Here is a 13,833-nt window from a genome sequence, read left to right on the forward strand (position 1 = left end):
TCTTGTTGTCTAGGTGTCCGCCTCTCACCAAAGAGACTGTGGGCTCGATCGCCGCTAAGGTGAGAGTGGTCTTATTGTCTAGGTGTCCGCCTCTCACCAAAGAGACTGTGGGCTCGATCGCCACTAAGGTGAGAGTGGACTAGTGGTCTAGGTGTCCGTCTCCCACCAAAGAGGTTGTGGGCTCGATCGCCACTAAGGTAAGAGTGGTCTTGTTGTCTAGGTGTCCGCCTCTCACCAAAGAGACTGTGGGCTCGATCGCCACTAAGGTGAGAGTGGTCTTGTTGTCTATGTGTCCGCCTCTCACCAAAGAGACTGTGGGCTCGATCGCCAACAGTTGAGAGTGGAATAGTGGTCTAGGTGTCCGCCTCTCACCAAAGAGACTGTGGGCTCGATAGCCACTAAGGTGAGAGTGGACTAGTGGTCTATGTGCCTGCCTCTCACCCAAGAGACTGTGGGCTCGATAGCCACTAGGGTCAGAGTGGTCTTGTTGTCTAGGTGTCCGCCTCTCATCCAAGAGACTGTGGGCTCGATAGCCACTAGGGTCAGAGTGGTCTAGTAGTCTACGTGTCCGCCTCTCATCCAAGAGACTGTGGGCTCGATAGCCACTAGGGTCAGAGTGGTCTAGTAGTCTACGTGTCCGCCTCTCATCCCAAAGGTTTTGGGTTCGACCCCCACCACTTTCTCATAATCTCTAAAATGGACACCAGTACAAACGGACTCGGGCAGGATTCTATAACAAACACGCTTTTCGCACAATCGAGCTAAAACAACTTAGTGTAATCGAGAATACATACCGTTGATTATACACCTTGAGATTCTGAGCCAACATGAGGGGAATCGTATTATCTTAGTAACTGGTAAAATCCCATATATGTGAATAAGTTCACAACAGAATCAATGAGTTTGTTTTCATTTTTCAGTATGAAAAAGGCATCCACACACAATGTTTAACCGTTCCATCTGCGTTATCAGCCGCATGTTCTATTACAACCTCGATCTAAATTGGTATAGATTTCAAATTAGCGACCTAACAAGGTTTTGAGCCGTGTAAGAAAGGCATGAAAAAATGCAAATCCGCACAAATCAGTGTTGTTCACGAATATTGTATTTCATCTCACAATGAAGCCCTATTGAGCTTGAGTTATACCTAGTTTTATAGGTAAGTTATATTCCTTTAATCAATACAAAAAGCGTGCGGTAATCCGCTTTTCTCACAAAAATGAACAACTCGCGTAGTACATTATTGAAAATGTCACAATGCTGCTTTCGACCATAAAATGAGTTTTCATTCTAAGTATTACAGAAATTTGCGTAACAACAGCTTTGGATTGAAATCACGCGTATATCTAAATTATCTCTTCACGCGATTTACATATATAAATTTCTTATTTTCTTTGAAAGGGTTTTCAAAAGACATTACTATAGTCCATTAACAAATAGTCCAAAGGTATCACTCTTTTAAAGAATGAATATAAGAAATTGAAACCTCAGACAGTTAAATAAAAAAATATGTTCATAAAAAAAAGAAACTAAAATTCATCTGGAGTTTCTCTTTAGTATTAATCCACTCCCATTTCGATGAAACTTGAACCTTTTATGCTCCTTTTAACAAGAATCCAAAGTCATGTGAAATTTCCATGTAATAGCAACTGTAACTTGCGATGCATTCCTTTATCTGGCTAAATCTGAAAGTGTAATTTGAGCCATTCGATATTGCCTCCTTGATTTCTATGTTTGGGTGAAATATCCACCTTGGAAACCGTATTGTTCTTGCTCTCATTAATAATACATGTCTGATCATCGCATGTATCCAGGAACATAAAAGGAATGGGAACACAAGTATGGATTCCACGCAACAGGTAATCCAATTATTCAGTCACACGTTTTCGTCAGTGGTTGGCTTTGCCGTGCTTATATAATTCAAAGATGTTGTTCGTAATTCCCTTCATAACAAGGACACTGTGGCATAAGGAACAATAAATGCATATTTATCTCCGGACAAACCGAAAAAAGAAAGTGTCGTTAAAAATGCAAAAAAAAATGGCATGCTTATGAAAGCAAACATAATAACTCACATAGTATTGTTGTTGCATTTCCCAGTGATACAGTAAGTAACTGAAGTTAAACTAAACACACATTGAGTATTGTGGTTTCATTCCCCGATGATACAGTTAATTAAAGCAGTTAAACTAAACACTCATAGTCTGATAGAGTACCGTTGTTTTGTTCCCTGATGATACAGTGACAGCAGTTAAACTTAACACACATAGAATATCGTGCTTTCATTCCCCGATGATACAGTAAGTTAATGTAGTTAAACTAAACACACAAAGAGTATCGTGGTTTCATTCCCCGATGATACAGTAAGTTAATGTAGTTAAACTAAACACACAAAGAGTATCGTGGTTTCATTCCCTGATGGTACAGTTAGTTACAGCAGTTAAACTAAACACACAAAGAGTATCGTGGTTTCATTCTTCGATGATACAGTAAGTAAAACCAGTTAAACTAAACACACAAAGAGTATCGTAGTTTCATTCCCCGATGGTACAGTAAGTAACAGCAGTTAAACTAAACACACATAGAGTATCGTGGTTTCATTCCCCAGTGATACAGTAAGTAACAGCAGTTAAACTAAACCCACATAGAGTATCGTGATTTCTACCCCGATGATACAGTAAGTTAAAGCAGTTAAATGGAACACCCATAGAGTATCGTGGTTTCACTCCCCGATGATACAGTAAGTTAAAGCAGATAAACTAAACACCAATAGAGTATCGTGGTTTCACTCCCCAGTGATACAGTAACTTAAAGCAGTTAAAGTAAACACCCATTAGATACATAGAGTATCGTGGTTTCATTCCCGGATGATAAATCAGACTCCATCAGGTAAATCAACTAATCACATTATATTTAGGTTGCATTCCCTAATGATGCAGTAGACTCCATACGGTGGCTTGCTTGTTAATATATAAGTTTACTCTACCTATGGGATCATTTCAATACATTTATTAGTTGATTTAGGTCGTAAATTACAATTATTCTGGTGTCTTGATTTCATTAGTTTGCTACATATCTGAGTGAGTTGAACTTAAGCCAGTACTAAAAATAAATACAGGGTTGTGTGTGTGCGGGTGTGTGTCTGGGGGGGGGGGGGGTATGCAAATTTAGACTAAACGGGTCACGTGCATTTTTGTTTTCTAGCAAACCAATTTTGAGGTCAAGCTAGCAAAGTAAGTTATCTCCCCTTACACTTGAAGAAGTGATTTTACGTTTGAACATATTCACTGGAAATGTACCTTATATGACAAATGTGCATTCTTATACCTGTTTTCTTATAGTAACGACGGATCTTACTCAAATGACGACGCCTTTTGATTACATCTTTATATATACAGCCTCTATGGCGTGACAGTTGCCAATTGGTTTTCAATATAAAGGAACACTTCGTTCTAATATGACGTGTGAATACAAAGAATACGTTGCGTGCAAGCAGTCGTTAACAAGAGTATGTTTTGTTGACATCAGTGGTTCCAACTTAGTTCTGTAATGTTTGAGAAAACAAGGTGGAGGTCTGCTATGTGGCGCACAGGGGTATTGTATCGTGTTTCGTAAAACCATTCATTTCTATGTATATATCACATTAGGACTGACACTCACTACTTGTAATTACACGTTTTGGTCTATGCAACTAAAGATCTGTTATTAGAGGCGGCTCCAGGATTTTACGTTAGAAAAACGTCTGAAACCTGCCAGTGAGGACGTTCGCCAACACCCACACCTCAAGGATCAGAAAACAAACTGCTTTAAGATATAAATTAATTGCTAGTTTGTCATCCGTTTTTAAATGGGGGCGGGGTCGACTGTTTCACCGTTGAATATGCGTTCATAAAGGACTATATAAATGTACAAGTGTTTCTAGACGACCCATTATAACGATTGTAACAAGTCTCCTTTTTACATGTGATTATTACGCATTGACACCATAGGTATGAATAAACGCCCTGTTTTCGTACAGTATCGGACCGGTACGCAAACACAGACTCTAAGTCAACATTTTTTTTGGTCATAACAATTTAAGAGGCGGCGGAAAAAGAGGGGTCGGGGGGGGGGGTGAATGTGTGAAAATCTACGAATTATTTTATAGGTGCCTAAAAGCGGTAACGGGTGGTGGATAATTTCAGTTAAAAATGGTGCTGATCAGCTACGGTGATCATGGAAACATATTCCTAATAAAAATGTGATTTATTTACAGTTGATCAACCATACATATGAAACAATATTATAAGTAAGAGATATACAATATAATAAGTAACGAAATGCATGGTTGAAGATATAGATCCACATTATTAAACGAGTGTATTAATTACATTATAATAAAATATGATGAATGATTATTACAAAATAATTATGATTGCTTAAAGCTGCACTCTCACAGATTGGACATTTTGACACCTTTTTTGTCTTAGAATGAGCCATTTTTTTGGCGAAAATCCATGGAAACCAGTTATATGAGCCTGCTGACAAAAAATTAGATCGCAGATTTTTATATTGAAGTTCAAAAATTGATGTTTTATGCATTTTTTCTGAAACCGTTAGTAACGGTTTGAGCCATAAAACATTAATTTTCGAACGGAAGTATGACAATCTACGACCTGATTTTTGTCAGCTATCTGATATCATTGCCCTGGTTTGCAGATATTTACGCAAAAAATTGCTCTTTCCAAGTCTGTTCGTTCTTGTATTAGTGTTGTTGTCGGAGCTCAAAACTCCAACCTTGGTCATGAATTAAACAGTTCAATACATTCAGACGAAATAAAGTACACAAAGTCATGTCCCAATAGAAAAAACGCATATGATAAGCAGTGCCCATAAATCTAGCTTTAATTGGTGCTGAATTACACTTCTTGTTCCATTGAAGAAGAAAAAACAGGCGAGCCTGAGCGTGAGTTCCGTGGCGCTCTTGTTTTACTATAACTTATTGATACATGAATACGCATGCGAAAAAAAACAACAAATTTTGCGAATCGAATAGCATGCACTCAACACATAGCCCGAATGTCTAAAACGTTATTTCTGTACTTACTTTCTTATAAAATCCTTGATATTTTACATAATTCCAATTTTCTTCCGTCAAGAATGTCGCTGCATTGCATTATCATTTGTCATTTATATATCACAAGGGGTCAGTGATGCTATATATCACACGAGTTTTTCTTATTGGTTTCTGCACGAATTTTCTGATATATTTTTGTGTTTTAAATCCTTATTTTGTAACTGCCTTATGTCAAATATTGCTTTTCGCCATGTAACTCCATTTATCACAACTATGCCACAATGTTTTAGAAATCCTTTAGCAGTTTTCCAACCAATGTAACTATATTACAACGTTGTCTTCAATGTTTTCCTCTAATTTATTTCCGAATAGATCGGCAAATAAACCAGTCATTGAATCCTTCCATTGTTATCCGTGAATGATATACAGATAGAAGATGAAGTGGTACCCAAGAATAAAGTAGATTTTCAATTAAATAAAAAAATGAGTAAAGCTTACAAATGCTTGAAAAGATACAAGTAAAATCTTTTAAAACACCTGCCCCAATGGATATTTGTTGCTGTTTATAAGTTTTAAAATTGCTAGTCTTTTGATGTATTCATTCAATCTTTTGACAAGTTCAACCCTCGCTGTAGATAAATGTGTTCATCCTATTTCACGTTCACAATTTTATTATTAAGATAAGGCCAGTCTATTGTATATTAAGTATATAATAGAACCAAAGTCAACACAAAGGTAAACAGGACTGTAGTGTAACTCAAACACTACGCTTTCATGTCTGTCTGTTCTGTACACATGCCAATTGGTATGATATTATTTATATTTTCATAAAGATATTTGGTTTCTATAAATCTGTCGCCAGTGCGAGTATATAAGGTGTGACCCACCGACTGTCTGCGGTTATGGATCAATGTTCAAGGATCAGAAAGTACAAGGGAGAGATATTCTTTATTACCTTCAAATACGGAGAGACAATCTTAGGAGTACAAACGTTTTCTACAAACCCTAGGCCCACATATCGAAGGGCCTCTAGTTCATGCTTCATACATATATAAAAGTATAACATTTGACGTTAATGGACATATATTGACAGCAATTCATGATTATATTTTCGATAGATCGTCAAAATTGGACTCCGACTTACGCGCCACAGAGACTGTATTTGGAGTTTTTGTAAATTCGTCAGAATCGATCTACGTAAATTTGATGAAAAGAAAATCTGAATAATCCGCGATATTCATTGACACACACGAAAATGTAAACACTAATTATATACTACTTTTAACTACTGACACTATTTTAAGAAGTTAGTCTTGGTGGAAAAATAGACTGACTCGGAAAAGAACTCAATGAAACTAATTTGGTGCATTCGTTACATTCGATCGATATAGAATTAATGAAAACAGAAATTTTAAAACATCCTCGATTAACAAGTTGGCCCAAACAAAAATGCAGACATCAAAATCTACATTGCTTTAGCATTTATCAAACTTGATATATATAATTATGTTACATTAGGCGGGTAGCGATGCTTCTTAAACTTGTTTGCCGCGGGGGGGGGGGGGGGTCCCGGACAAATGCTTTCTCCACCGAAACATGATTTAAAGCCTGACAAGAAGCACACAGAAACCAAGCATGTATTTCATTATTACCACGTAGCAGGGGCAGGTAATATCTAGTCACTATGTAGACATGAATTATTGGTTGAGATTAACCTTGTATCCAGTAGAAGCTAACCTGGTTGATAACGACAATTCAAGCAGAATAAAACGTGCTGTCAAATTGCAGAAGACACAAATTGTTGTATTTAAAACTTTTTTTTCTAGTTTTGTAACACATCAAATCAATACAGTTCAATATCATTCCTTTCCGGAATAGCTTATGACTCTTTTTTCAGTTCAAGTTTGATGAAAATAGAAAAATTATGGTCTTGTTTATAATTAAAAAAAATTCGTTAGTTGCATGCTTTTCGGACTAATGAAAGAAGTTTAAAGTTATAAGTAAAACAGTAGCAGTAATGTAATCAACATATAACAGTTATAACAATAAACATTGGTGGATGTCACACATTCAGTTTGATGCTTAAAACAGTTTTGTTAAAAAGTATTTTGACATGCCAAATTGAAAAGGTGGATCAGCAAGTTATGTTATCCTGACGATAAGTGTTTTTTGCAGTATCAAGTTGTTGCACAAGAATGGCCGTGGATCCCCTTACATTTGTTGCTCAGTTAAAAGGTAATTCTTCTCGGATGTTTAATATTGTTTGATCATGTTCTTCGGTAAGTTATGACATACATGTGATAACGTCCTGCACGTCCGGGATTGTCCCGGAAATCGTATCTCTGTCACGGAGTCACGGAGGGTGCATGTTTGTCCCGGAAAGTCATGAAAAAAAACGACAGCTTTATGGTGCTGGTGATGTTTTTTATCATTTTTAGGTAGGAATTTTCAATAGTGGACTTTTATTTTTGAAAAACTGTCAGTCCTGCCTGCTGCGTATGGATACTGGTTGACGGTACATTTCCGAAAAGGGCACAAATCCAGAACACCGGCTAAAAAGCGTGTTTGTTTACCGTGATTGATTATTTGATTTTTCTAAAAAAATGCCATTCAATGTTTATACGCTTAAAGATCAAAATGTAGCACACGGGGGAATGACGTCAGAATGCCCACGCGCATCTTTAGGTTTTGCAGTTATGTTGACCTACATTCAAGATATTTATAAATAGAAATCGCGCTTTACATTTGAATTTCATGTTTTGAAAAACATTGGAAACAATTAACAACTTTGTAGCTAAGTGTTTATTTAATATAGCATACTTATTAATTATAATTGTATGACCATGTATTTTCGCTTTTCAAGTGTTCGGTATTTGTGCCCTCCATAGCATAAATTTAAGGGTGATTTACTGTCTATAAAATGAATGATTTTCGACATAAAAATGACAGATGTTGTCACATTAACTAAAGATGTTTCATACGCAATTTTAACTTACTACAACAAAAACTCTCCAAGATAATTGTGAAAAACCTCAAAAAGTGTTTGGATTTGTGACCATAGCCAGTATACAGTTTAAGCCAATTGGGAGTATACTCCTTGCTGAGTGATGCAATCACTTGAGATGATGATGATGATGATGATGATGATGATGATGATGATGCCAATCATTCAAATTCCCCCCTCTATTTTCAAAATACTTACAAGTTTGAGTTAAAAGTCTTGAATGGAATAAACAGAATATTAAAATTTGTTTCATAAAAATTCTACATAAAGTTCTTTTTGAATGATATTTTATAGTATCAATCACACAGTATTTTTCCCAGTGCCTCATAGGGTGAAGGATATCTCAGATTCCAAAGTCTGGTATTCGATTCTGATTTAAATGCTTAAATAAATCATGTCCATTTTTAGCCAGATTTTTTACTGAAATTCCAGATTATACAGGATAAATTCTATGTCACATTTCAGTGATATAATTGCGCCCATTTGTCCAAAATGGATGAGAGAATTTTTATTTCAGTGAGATTTTTAATAAAAGAATGAATGAAAATTTCTGACCTGACATTTTGTGAGGTTTAAAGAATTCCTCCGATATTGTAGATGTTTTTTAAATACAGAAATGGGTTGAAAAAAACAATTGAAAACAAGTATGTAGCTGATATCGATGAAGAAATTCCAAAAGCCACGGGCAGACCATAGAACAGTCATGTTGTAATTCAACGCGCAACAGAGACAGGCCATAGGCGCTTGTAATTCAATAAACAACAAAAGCAAAAAGGCACAAAAAACATTAACTCTAAAGCTGCAACAAGTGTGAGAATATCTTGCATTTGCATATTTTCAATGTGATTTGAACGATTTTTATGCAAGAAATCGCAAAAATCACTTTCTGGAATTATCCCGGGGTATAGATTTTGAAAAATTGGCAGCCAGAGATGTGGATGGTGTTTGGGCTGGGGTTTTGGTGTCTTTATTGCTTTTTTGTCTGTGTCATAAATTTATACAACAGTTATAACCCGATCTTAATGGAACTTGGCCAGAATATTTGTCAGCATGATTTCCCTTAAAAATCATAACATTTTTCCATTTCCATAAATACAAATTCTGTGAATAATTAAAAAAAAATATTTCTTGAAAATCTTGACAAGATTAGCTCTTTTACAGCAAAAGTTTGCATAATAACCTGTTTATATTGGTATAGTATTTATTTTGAGCTATTTTGGCATGATTTTGAATTTTTCCAAATTTGGAAGGCACAGGCGGTGAAAATAGTTCCAAAATAAATAACATCTAAAGCAATCGCCTCTGTGAGAAACCACTGACTACCACTCATGCTAAAGGACCATATGTATATATATATGATATATATGTCTGATAGTCATCAGAATACAAGTGTCATAATGCTCCAAGCAATGTAATACATGCTCATGAAAAGTATTATATACTTTTTACTGTATAAACATACATCCAACTGCAAAATAGCATTTGTCAAGATGAAAATTCAGGCTTTATTAATGAGGTTTCCACATTATCCCTATCTTTAATTCCAATTTTAATTCTGTCAGCTGGTGTGAATATAAAATACTGAGATCTTATTTTATGTGAATTCAAATCAGCTGTAACTTCCCTTCTCATTATATCTTACGTCAATCATGTATGCCACTGATTAAATTACTTAGCATTGTTATAAACATTTAGTGTGACTACCAAGACTGTTTATGGGTTTAATACGACATGCCTTTTACCTTCAAGCAACATGTATGTCACAGAATTTGTCATTTGGAATGAGGTCTTACATAAGTTTTGTGGCATCTCGTGTGCCAGGATAAGGCATTTAGTGGCAATGAAAGGTTGTCAAAGTGCCTTTACAGAGATGGCGTACCAGCCACAACCTAAATGGACCTGGAAAACACTATGACTGTATTATAAAAGAATGTTAAACAATAAGCACTTCTTGACCAAACTAGATTATTTAATTGTATGACATCTTACAGCATTGTGTTCAGAGGTCACCAAAGATCCCTCCGGTGAGAGTTGGGTGTCCAGTCTTGATGCAGGTGTTCAACTCTGTGACACATCCTTGTCAGACGTCAACCTCTGCCCAACAGAACATGCTACTGCAATTACTGAGGTACTATTCAGTCAATGTATATATATATATTCAAGAGTTGCAAAGCGCAATTTTTTGCCTAAAGATGTACATTGGCTTTATTGGTTATTTTAATTTGATTAAATTTCAGCAATATTGAAATATCTCTAAATTTGTGGAAGATATATGTTACAATTTTAAGACCATGCATTGCACGTTTCAAATGTTTGATTTGACGTCACACACATGAGTACACTTTTGAAATGATAGGCAAAATTAACATATCGTTATCTTTATTAAAAAATCAATGCTATGATAAATTTTGTTTTTATCCTTTAACATAATCCTTAAGATACATTAATTTATAAACATTTGTTTAATAATTCACTGTAGTAATTTTTGAATAATTTTGCCATTTGAAACAGACACTATTAATTCAGTGAAAATAAATCATGTGGGACAGAATCAAGGTTGTTGATGAAGCATGGGTTGTGTAATTATCATATTAATTGCTACTGAATATGATCACAATCATATTTAAGCAAGATAATTGGAAGAAAATAAAACTCATTAAAATTTTTGTTAGCTTCGGCATTTTTTTGAAGGTTTAAATAATAAAAACAATGATCCTTTCTCACAAAAGACCTAATTGAGTGCATTTTTTCCAACACAATAAAAATAGGTAATTAGGCTATTTAATTATAATTTTTGAAAAAATAAAAAATGTTTTGGCATTAGGAATGGAGCTGAATGGCAAGCAAAAATATCATTTGCAAAGGAATCTTATTTATTCAGTCATATATATATATATATATATATATATATATATATACATATATACCAGGGAATGAGACTGTTGGGTGAACAAGTTTAAAGTCTTACAATAGTACTTGGCATCAGATATTTGCAACAAGCCCTGCTATATTATAAATTCAAATTTGAGCATGCCCAGAAAGCATTACATCAGTGCCGTGCTTGCAGGCTTGTGCTTATTTCAACTACTGATTTATTGTTTTATATTCTATTCATATTGGTAATTCATTTTTAAAGATTTATTGTTTTATATTATATTCATATTGGTAATTCATTTTTAAAGGTATTGTAAAGCTCGGCTAGACCACAAGTAGCAGCTCCATGTAGCAGTGGTGAAACATGACAGTTTCTGGCAATAATGCTTCGAATAAACACAAATTCTTTTTAATTATTTTTTTCCAGCTAGAAAGTCAGGCAGTGGGGCTCTGGAATTTTTCTGTCACTCAGAAAACAAAGGGTTCAATTTCCAATGCTTCAAATGCAAAGAGTAAGAAGTTACTAAGTGTGATATTGATTCAAGTGATGGTAAACTATAAGCGAATGGTAGAAGATATTCAATCGTATTATAACTATAGATCAAAAAGTTTATTAAAATGTGTTTTGTTCAGTCATAAGAATTTTATTGTTGCTTTATGTCAGAACAGTTAAAAACAAATTGTATGTTGTGTAATTGAAAAGGAATGTTTACCGGTAACTACATTACATTTCACTTTTAAAGTTCGCCACATCGCCTTCACCGTGCTGGAATTGTGTGGACAGGGGAATGAAAATGATGCGTCTACTAAGAGGCTGATTATGGTAAGATATTATGTGAGAAGTCTCTATCTTGAAAGTAATTACCTCTTTAATGTCACAAAAAAATTGTGCATGGAATTGGATAATTAAATTATTTAATTACTTGAAATGTGATTTTCTTGTCTTTTTTTCAAGATGGGTCTTAAAACTGGCAGAGCTTGGTTAGGTAAAGACTCGTTGATGTTGCTATTATTTTAGTTTTTCATTTTTTATCTTGCATGTTTTTATGCCCGAAAAAAAGTAATGTTATTATCCTAGCCTTGGTGTAATGTCAGATGTGTCCTAGTGCAAAATCTTAAACCTTGGCCATAACTCAAAAAAGGTGGAAAAAATTCAAATGAAACTTGGTGAAAAGGTTGCTTGGGACAATACCCACATGTATACCAAGGCCCATAACTTGACTTTAATTAGTTTTTACTTAATAGTTTACATATAAGTTCTTTCAACTAAAACAAACAAGCATTGGTATTTGCTCCGCGGCTCTCTTGTTGTTGTTTTACTTTGGTTTGATAAGGTGTTTTTTAACTAACATAAAATAAAGTTTGGAAGTTCCAATACCCTGGCTTATATATTAAGTTATCCCCCTTGATAAAACGAGCAAGACTAGGTCAAACATTGAGATGCTTTTTGTGTTTCTTTTTGAGTTTCTCTGACATGTTTACTTTTTCATCTATTTAAGTGTTTGTTAATGTGTTAAAGCTTATTTTCCTGACGGTTTTGATCCTGTCATAAGATTTATGTTTATTGATGTATTGTCCAAGGTCAAGGTAATAAGTCATAGACCGGTTTGAACTCGTAAGAAAGAAGGGAAAATGTATCACAAGCTTTGAATGAGAATATGGCATTTATTAATGCCATAAAAATAACTTTCAGAAATATAGTAAAATGAAAGGTAGGAGACAAAAGCATGTGTATGGTAACATTTCCTGAAATATATATCTAGGAGGACCATTATCTGCCACAAGGAGAATCCTCCAATACATGTATGACGTACATTTCTAAAATAATTGAGATTGAAAGTTTGCTGCAATGCATGTATTGGGTTGCTTTGGAAATTTGTTCGTATAATTTGTTCATTATAAATAGTTTACTTATTCAGATGCAGGAGTGCCTCAGATGTCAGAGAAGGTCTTATCTACAACAGAGAAGGTAAAAAGATTAGTTTTAGTCATCGAAATTTGACTTTCATACAAAAAATTGTTTTAGTCATCAAAATTTTACTTTCAGAACAGTTGTTTAAGTCATTTGAACTTGAACTTTGGGACAAACAATTTGACCATGCAAGTCTTGCAGTATTTAAGTCAGAATGAATTTGAAGAGGCTCCACCAACATTTAACCATTGCACGGCTTTCTTGTGCTTATTTTGAACATTGGCATGATGTTGCTCAAGGCTTGAAAGTTTGCCCTGTCTAACTATAGTAATATCTTTTATTTGACTAATTTCCAAAAAAAATGCCATATGTTTTTATGTTAGGGTACAAAGCTTGGTAAAATTAGATGAAATCATGTGCTTCAGCATGTACTGATGGACATTTTATTTACACACTTTTGTTCGGACATGATTGCCTCCAAATTTTTCCAAGCTTGCAGTACCATGACAAAGACATGTGTGAACAAAAATTAGGTTTAGAAATATATATAGGTAAACTTATCATACTCAAATATGGTTTACCCCATTAGCTGTGTCGGTACCATGGGGTGCATTAAGGCCAAAAACCATAGGGTTGAGTCTTATCAAAATGTCAACATTTTGTCAATTGTTTTTACTTGAAGTATTCATATGACTATGATACTATTTCAATCAGTTATCCCATGGTACCTGAATAACAATATGCTTCTACATGTGTCCACAGATAATTCAGAGAGTACGAAGAGGTTTGGTGGAGGGTGGCCAGGCTGGGCCAGGAGAGGAGGCAGTGGACAGGGGAAAACTTCAGCTGGACCAGGACACCTTCACACTGGCCTGCTACAGGGCTGAGACCGTTAGTACCCAGTATTTATTGACATAGATGGTAGTCCACAATTTAGTGTATAATCTTGTCTCTAATGTTAATTTCTAAGAGCATGGTTGATGTCTC

The 13,833-nt window shown here is 35.0% G+C and overlaps 1 protein-coding gene across 1 annotated transcript in view; it reads left to right on the plus strand.

Moving 5' to 3' along the window:
- The first annotated feature begins 7,251 nt into the window (after nt 1-7,251).
- LOC128238968 (testis-expressed protein 11-like) overlaps nt 7,252-13,833 on the plus strand; it is a 31,127-nt gene continuing 24,545 nt past the window's right edge. The window contains exons 1-7 of the mRNA XM_052955339.1: nt 7,252-7,291; nt 10,052-10,188; nt 11,362-11,446; nt 11,678-11,757; nt 11,890-11,920; nt 12,854-12,903; nt 13,609-13,737. Of these exons, the coding sequence (XP_052811299.1) occupies nt 7,252-7,291; nt 10,052-10,188; nt 11,362-11,446; nt 11,678-11,757; nt 11,890-11,920; nt 12,854-12,903; nt 13,609-13,737 (552 nt within the window). The remainder of the gene's footprint in view (nt 7,292-10,051; nt 10,189-11,361; nt 11,447-11,677; nt 11,758-11,889; nt 11,921-12,853; nt 12,904-13,608; nt 13,738-13,833) is intronic.

The sequence above is a fragment of the Mya arenaria genome, chromosome 6, assembly GCF_026914265.1.
Source record: "Mya arenaria isolate MELC-2E11 chromosome 6, ASM2691426v1".
Lineage (NCBI taxonomy): Eukaryota > Metazoa > Mollusca > Bivalvia > Myida > Myidae > Mya > Mya arenaria.